The 8,395-nt window shown below is 39.8% G+C and overlaps 1 protein-coding gene across 1 annotated transcript; it reads left to right on the top strand.

Annotated features, from left to right (window-relative positions):
- The first annotated feature begins 7,643 nt into the window (after window positions 1–7,643).
- On the top strand, window positions 7,644–8,165 carry LOC113930864 (glycine cleavage system H protein, mitochondrial-like). The gene has a single exon (XM_027608437.1). The coding sequence runs from the start codon at window positions 7,644–7,646 to the stop codon at window positions 8,163–8,165; it is 522 nt and encodes a 173-aa protein (XP_027464238.1).
- Window positions 8,166–8,395: the final 230 nt, after the last annotated feature.

Here is an 8,395-nt window from a genome sequence, read left to right as displayed (position 1 = left end):
GGTGTGAGGCGGTATCTCATTGAGGTTTTGATTTGGATTTCCCTGATGCCGAGTGATGTTGAGCACTTTCTCATTGTCTGTTGGCCATTTGGATATCATCTTTGCAGAAATGTCTGGTCATGTCTTCTGCCCATTTCTCGATTGGATTATTTGTTCTTTGGGTGTTGAGTTTGATAAGTTCTTTATAGATTTTGGATACTAGCCCTTTATCTGATATGTCATTTGTAAATACCTAAATATCTTCTCCCATTCTGTCGGTTGTCTTTTGGTTTTGTTGACTGTTTCCTTTGCTGTGCAAAAGCTTTTTAGCTTGATGAAGTCCCAATAGTTCATTTGTGCCCTTGCTTCCCTTGCCTTTGGCGATGTTTCTAGGAAGAAGTTGCTGCGGCTGAGGTCGAAGCGGTTGCTGCCTGTGTTCTCCTCAAGGATTTTGATGGATTCCTGTCTCACATTGAGGTCTTCCATCCATTTTGAGTCTATTTTTGTGTGTGGTGTAAGGAAATGGTCCAGTTTCATTCTTCTGCATGTGGCTGTCCAATTTTTCCAACACCATTTGTTGAAGAGACTGTCTTTTTTCCACTGGACATTCTTTCCTGCTTTGTCTAAGATAAGTTGGCCATAGAGTTGAGGGTTCGTTTCTGGGCTCTCTATTCTGTTCCACTGATCTATGTGTCTGTTTTTGTGCCAGTACCATACTGTCTTGATGATGACAGCTTTGTAATAGAGCTGGAAGTCCGGAATTGTGATGCCGTCAGCTTTGCTTTTCTTTTTCGACATTCCTCTGGCTATTCGGGGTCTTTTCTGGTTCCATACAAATTTTAGGATTATTTTTCCAGCTCTGTGAAAAAAATTTGATGGTATTTTGATAGGGATTGCATTAAATGTGTAGATTGCTCTAGGTAGCATAAACACGTTCACATTTGTTCTTCCAATCCATGAGCATGGAACGTTTTTCCATTTCTTTTTGTCTTCCTCAATTTCTTTCATGAGTATTCTATAGTTTTCTGAGTACAGATCCTTTGCCTCTTTGGTTAGATTTATTCCTAGGTATCTTATGGTTTTGGGTGCAATTGTAAATGGAATCGACTCCTTAATTTCTCTGTCTTCTCTCTTGTTGTTGGTATATAGAAATGCAACTGATTTCTGTGGATTGATTTTATATCCTGCCACTTTACTGAATTCCTGTATGAGTTCTAACAGTTTTGGGGTGGAGTCTTTTGGGTTTTCCACATAAAGTATCATATCATCTGCAAAGAGTGAGAGTTTGACTTCTTCTGTGCTGATTCGGATGCCTTTTATTTCTTTTTGTTGTCTGATTGTTGAAGCTAGGACTTCTAGTAGTATGTTGAATAGCAGTGGTGACAGTGGACATCCCTGCCATGTTCCTGACCTTAGGGGAAAAGCTCTCAGTTTTTCACTGGGGTCCTTTTTTATTTGTTAAATTTAACAATGTTATGCACACAGCAATATGACCTCCAGCTCAGTCTCAGGCCTCTGGGACTGATCAGAAAAGGCTCTCATCTCATTTCTGCCACTGAACAGGTGAATGTCACTTGGTAAGTCACTTGTCCTCTGAGGCCTAGTTGGAGATGATTCACATACAGTGCCTAACTTGGCACCTGTCTCCCAGTAGCTGCTCCATGAATGGGATCGAGTAGCAAAGTCAGATGCAGATACTACTTCCTAGATTAAAGATGACTCACTCACCCTATCACCTCTGAGTCTTCTAACAGCCTCTATAAGACAGTTGATGAAAGGGTTATATTTACTTTACAAATGGGGAAAGTGATGCTCCGAATTGTAACCAAACAGGGCAGAATGTGTAAGTGCCCTGTGAGTGACCCAGGGAAGAGAAAGGGTCTGGTTTCTCACCCCAGCTGTGCTCCTGACCCCCGGGTGTCCTCTTCTCCAGGATCACTCTTCACACATGGCTAGTGAGCTGGGCCCAGGAAGTATGCCATTCAGGAGTCTAGAGCTTGAGTGACAAAACCAGAATGAAGACATTGTCTTCCCCCTTCAGCATCCTGGCTAGTCCTTTGCTTAGAGTGAAGTCCTGAGTTCCTTGGATCTCCAAGGAAGTTCAGGTTGACTACTTAAGGAGTGGTGGACATACTTGTCACCATCTTCTGAATCTTTCATTCCAAACATATGGGGCCCACATAGTATGGAAAGAGCTCAAAGAGGCAAGAAACCAGGGCTCTGGCCCCACTTCAGCTGTTGACTCATTCAGGGATCCTCTTGTTTCTTTGCCTTAGTTGCTTCACCTCTAAAATGGGGATTTGATTAAAAAATAGTCAGAACTGAGTGTTACTGGAGTGGTTGGGGGTGGGAGGGATGGGGTGGCTGGGTGATAGACATTGGGGAGGGTATGTGCCACGGTGAGCGCTGTGAATTGTGCAAGACTGTTGAATCACAGATCTGTACTTCTGAAACAAATAACGCAACATATTTTAAGAAAAAGAAGAAGATAACAGGAGAGGAAGAAAAGGGGAGTATGTCAGAGGGGGAGACTAACCATGAGAGATGATGGACTCTGAAAAACAAACTGAGGGTTCTAGAGGGGAGGGGGGTAGGGGGATGGGTTAGCCTGGTGATGGGTATTGAGGAGGGCACGTTCTGCATGGAGCACTGGGTGTTATGAACAAACAATGAATCATGGAACACTGCACCAAAAACTAATGATGTAATATATGGTGATTAACATAACAATAAAAAATTAAAAAAAAATAGTCAGGAAATGACTTTGAAAACATCAAAAATGCTATTGCAAATGGCTGTTGGATTCTGAACAGAAACATGGTCCCAGTATTGGAACCCTCATGTTGGTCTTTCCATAGCAGTAGCTGCTTATCCATCCGTTTCCTCAGACCATGACTGAGGTGGTAAAGGGATAGGAGGAAGATGTGAATAGGAGTAAGGAAAGGGAATAAGACCTCGGTTCTGCTTCTGAAGGTCTTTAAGAAGTTCTTCAAACGGTAGAGAACACAGAGTTGTGCCCACCTCTTCTCAGTACTTGTGAGATGCTGAACTTGGAGGTTTCTTGTCCCCTGGGCCCGCTGGAGGGGTGAGCTGCCAATTTGGACTTGCTAGCCTACAGCCCTGAGGGTCTTATTGTTTGGAGAAAAGAGGCCAGAGGCAAAGTGAGAGAAAGCTGGTCACATCTGCCTACTGTCCTAAAGCCTGCGGCTGTATTACTGACTCGTTCTGCATCCTATGGAGCTGAGGACTAGTGCTTATTAGCAGTCTCTCAGCAGGAACAGAAGACTGTCTCTTGTGTTACTGTGTCTGAAAAGAGGGGGAAAGACAGGAAACTGTAAGCATTTTCTGATGCTGAGTAAATGGATGAACAGGAGACTAATGTCCAGAGTATCATAAGATGATGGACTAGGAAGCCCTGTGCCCTCCTCTCCCTCACAAACGCACCAGTTCAATAACAATTTATGAACAAATTCTTTTCTGTTAGAAATCCAGAAACTAATTGAAAGCCTCCTGTAACCCCAGGTGAACATAAAACCACATTCACTAAGGCCAATAAGAAGATTGGGTCCAGAGTCCCTGCGTCTAGCCTAGTGCTATATGATTGGGAAGAGACCCCCTAGCACCCAGATTCTACCAGGGAAAGGAGAAGGTAGGTTTCTGCATCCAGCACCTCAACTTTTCTAAAGAAACTCTCTAGAAGTCTTGCTTCTGTCTTGCCAGATGTGGAGCTCTGATGGGTCCAGTACAATTAGCCATCTAGGGGAAATGGAGACGGTGGTTTAGACTGGTAGGTGCTATAGCTCTAAAGTCCCTGGCTCAGCAAAGAGTGAGTGTTTAAAAAAAAAAAGCACAGTTGTTTTCTTCTCCCTGGGGAAGGAAAAATGTTGGTAGAAGCCTCCAGAACTCTGGCCAGGCTGATTGGTGGGAATCTTCTCCTGTATGAGGCCAGTCTGTGAAGACAAGCAGAAGTATTTGTTTTGTGTAATGTGCAGACACCAACACAGAAAGAAAGAAAATGAAGGATTAGGCAAAGATGTTCTAAACAAAGGAACATGATAAAGCTGACCCTAATGAAATGGAGTTATATAATTTACCTGGAAGAATTCAAAATAATTGTCAAAAAGATGTGCACTGAGATCAAGAAAAGAATGCATGAACAAAGTGAGAATTTCAACAAATATAAAAAGTACTAAACAGAAATCATGGAGTCCAAAAACAAAATAACTACACTGAAAATTTTGCTAGCAGGGCTCAACAGCAGACTAGATCAAGCAGAAGAAAGAAACAGAAAACTCAAACAAAAGTCACTGAAAATAATTCAGTCAGTGGAGTAATAAGATGAAAGAATGAAAAATAATGATGAAAGCTTAAGGAATTTATGAGAAACCATTAAGTAGACCAATATATACATTATGGGAGTTCCAGAAAGAGAAGAGAGAGAAAGACCAGAAAGTTCATTTTTAAAAACAGCTGAAAATATCCCAATTCTGCAGAAGGAAATGGACATCCAGATCCATAAAGCCCAAAAGACAACAAATAAGATGAACCCAAAGAAATCCATACTGAGGCACATTAAAATCAAATCGTCAAAAATCAAAGACAGTATTTTGAAAGCAGCCGAAGAAAAGTGACTTGTCACCTACAAGGAAACTCCTTAGGCTATGAACATATTTTTCAGGAGAAACCTTACAGGCCAAAAAAAGAGTGGAATGATATATTCAAAATGCTGAAGGAAAAAACTGCCAACAAAGAATACTATCCCACACAAAATCCAAATCAAAACCTCAATGAGATACCACCTCACACCTGTCAGAATGGCTAAAATTAACAAGTCAGGGAACGACAGATGTTGGCGGGGATGTGGAGAAAGGGGAACCCTCCTACACTGTTGGTGGGAATGCAAGCTGGTGCAACCACTCTGGAAAACAGTATGGAGGTTCCTCAAACAGTTGAAATTAGAGCTACCGTTCGATCCAGCAATTGCACTACTGGGTATTTACCACAAAGATACAAATGTAGGGACCCGAAGGGGTACGTGTACCCCAATGTTTATAGCAGCAATGTCCACCATAGCCAAACTGTGGAAAGAGCCAAGATGCCCATCGACAGATGAATGGATAAAGAAGCTGTGGTATATATACACAATGGAATATTATGCAGCCATCAAAAGGAATGAGATCTTGCCATTTGCAACGACGTGGATGGAACTGGAGGGTGTTATGCTGAGTGAAATAAGTCAATCAGAGAAAGACATGTATCACATGACCTCACTGATATGAGGAATTCTTAATCTCAGGAAAGAAACTGAGTGTTACTGGAGTGGTTGGGGGTGGGAGGGAATGGGGTGGCTGGGTGATAGACATTGGGGAGGGTATGTGCCACGGTGAGCGCTGTGAATTGTGCAAGACTGTTGAATCACAGATCTGTACTTCTGAAACAAATAACGCAACATATTTTAAGAAAAAAGAAAAAGAAGAAGATAACAGGAGAGGAAGAAAAGGGGAGTATGTCAGAGGGGGAGACAAACCATGAGAGATGATGGACTCTGAAAAACAAACTGAGGGTTCGAGAGGGGAGGGGGTAGGGGGATGGGTTAGCCTGGTGATGGGTATTGAGGAGGGCACGTTCTGCATGGAGCACTGGGTGTTATGAACAAACAATGAATCATGGAACACTGCACCAAAAACTAATGATGTAATATATGGTGATTAACATAACAATAAAAAAATAAATAACGAAAAAAAAAAGAATACTATCCCACACAAAACTGTCCTTCAAAAATGAAAAAGAGATAAAGATTTTCTCAAATAAACAAAAGCTGAGGGAATTCATCACCACAAGACCTGCCTTACAAGAAATGCTTAGGAGAGTTCTTCAAGTTGAAATGAAAGGATGCTAAACAGCAGCGTAATAACATAAGAATATATGAAACTCATTGGTAAAGTTAAATGTATAGACAGATACAGAATACTATATTATTGTAATAGTGATAGATAAAATCACTTTTAATTATATTATAAACGTTAAAAGACAAAAGCATTAAAAATAAACTAAAAATATGTTTAAAGATACATAATATGAATAGATGTAAATTGTGACAACAATAACATAAAGCATTACTGGGAGAAATTACAGTGTAGACTTTACAGACTTTAGAGCTATAGCACCTACCAGTCTAAACCACCATCTCCATTTCCCCTAGATGGCTAATTGTACTGGACCCATCAGAGCTCCACATCTGGCAAGAGTGTTTGTGTATGACTGAATTTAACATGTTATCACTTAAAATAGACTGTTATGACTATAAGATATTTTATGTACGCTCCAAGGTAACAACGCACACAAAAGTACTTATAGATGTTATATGAAGGAAAAAAGAAAGGACTCAAAGCATATCAATGCAAAAAAATCAATAAAGCACAAAGGAAAAGAGTAAGAGAGGAAAAAACAGACAAATGAACTGCAAGACTAACAGCAAACAATGAACAGAATGGCAAGAGTGAATCTTCCTTATCAATAATTACATTAAATGTAAAAGGATTAAACTGCAATCAAAAGACATAGAGTGGCTAAAATGGATAACAAAAACAAGACCCCACTATATGCAGTCAACAAGAAACTCACTTTATATTTAAAGACACACATAGTCTGAAAGTGAAGGTATGGAAAAAGATATTCCATGCAAATGGTAACCAGAAGAGAGCAGGAGTGTCTATACTTATATCAAACAAAATAGACTTTAAAGTCAAAACTGTTAGACAAAGATATTATATAATGATAAAAGGGTTTAACTGCTAAAAAGATATAATTATAAATATATATGTACCCACATCAGACCACCTAAATATGGAAAGCAAACATTGATATAACTGAAGGGAGAAATAAACAGCAATACAGTAATGGTAAAAGACTTCAGTACCCCACCTTCAATAATAGACTATCCAGACAAAAGATAAATAAGGAAACAGCGACCTTGAGCAACTCTATAGACCAAATGGACCTAACAGATATATACAGAACATTTCACCCAACAACAGCAGAATAAACATTTTTCTCAAGCACATACAGATCTTTCTCTAGGATAGATCACATGTTAGATCACAAAGCAAGCCTTAACAAATTTAAGAAGACTGAGGTCATACCAAATATGTCTTCTGACCACAACGGAATGAAACTAGAAATCAAAGCAGAAAGAAAATGGGAAAATTCACAAATATGTGGAAGTTAAACAGTATACTCTTAAAAAAGCACTGGGTGAAAGAAAAAAATCAAAAATAAATTAGAAAATATCTCAAGACAAATGAAAACAAAAACACAATATACCAAAACTTACGAGATGCAACAAAAGCAGTACTAAGAGAGAAGTTCTTAGCAATAAATGCCTATATTTTAAAAAGTGCAAGATCTCAAATAAACAACTTTACACCTCAAAGAACAAAAGAAGAAGAAGAAACTAAGCCTAAAGTTAGCAGAAAGAATGAAATAATACAGATTAGAGCAGAAATAAATGAAATAGAAAATAGAAAAAAAAGCAAAACTCAACAAAACTAAGAGTTGGGTTTTTTTTAAAAGATAAATGAAACTGACAAAGTTTTCTTAGCTAGACTAAGAAAAAAGGAGAGAAGTAAATACAATTAGAAATGTAAGAAGAGAGGTCTGTGAGCATGGCGCTGCGAGCGGTGCGGAGCGTGCGGGCTGCGGCCTGCGGTCTGCGCGTCGCCTCCGCGCCCTCTGCACCCTGCCTGACGCGGCCCTGGGGGCTGAGGGCAGGCGCCGTCCCGACACTGCGCACGGGCTCCGCTCTGCTCTCCGTGCGTAAATTCACAGACAAACATGAATGGATAACAACAGAAAATGGTATTGGAACAGTGGGAATCAGCAATTTTGCACAGGAAGCTCTGGGAGATGTTGTTTACTGTAGTCTGCCTGAAGTTGGGACAAAACTGAACAAACAAGATGAGTTTGGTGCTTTGGAAAGTGTGAAAGCTGCTAGTGAACTCTATTCTCCTCCATCAGGAGAAGTAACTGAAATTAATGAAGCTCTTGCAGAAAATCCAGGACTTGTCAACAAATCTTGTTATGAAGATGGTTGGCTGATCAAGATAGCACTCAGTGATCCCTCAGAACTGGATGAATTAATGAGTGAAGAAGCATATGAGAAATACATAAAATCTATTGAGGAGTGAAAATGGAACCCCTAAATAAACTAGTATGAAACAAAAACAAACACAAAACAAAACAAAAAAGAAATGTAAGAAGAGATATTACAACCGATGTCACAGAAATACAAAGGATCATAAGAAACTACTATGAACAGCTAAATGCCAACAAACTGGATAACCTGGAAGAAATGAATAAATTCCTAGAAACACATAACCTATCAAGACTCAATCATGAAGAAACAGGAAGTCTGAAC

Source organism: Zalophus californianus, chromosome X (assembly GCF_009762305.2).
Source record: "Zalophus californianus isolate mZalCal1 chromosome X, mZalCal1.pri.v2, whole genome shotgun sequence".
NCBI classification, from domain to species: Eukaryota; Metazoa; Chordata; class Mammalia; order Carnivora; family Otariidae; genus Zalophus; species Zalophus californianus.
Note: the sequence above shows the minus strand (reverse complement) of the source record. Positions and strands in the feature narration are given on the sequence as shown.

What these genes read in the sequence shown, in the direction of transcription:
- LOC113930864 (XM_027608437.1), top strand. Translation starts at nt 7,644, where the DNA reads ATGGCGCTGCGAGCGGTGCGGAGCGTGCGGGCTGCGGCCTGCGGTCTG.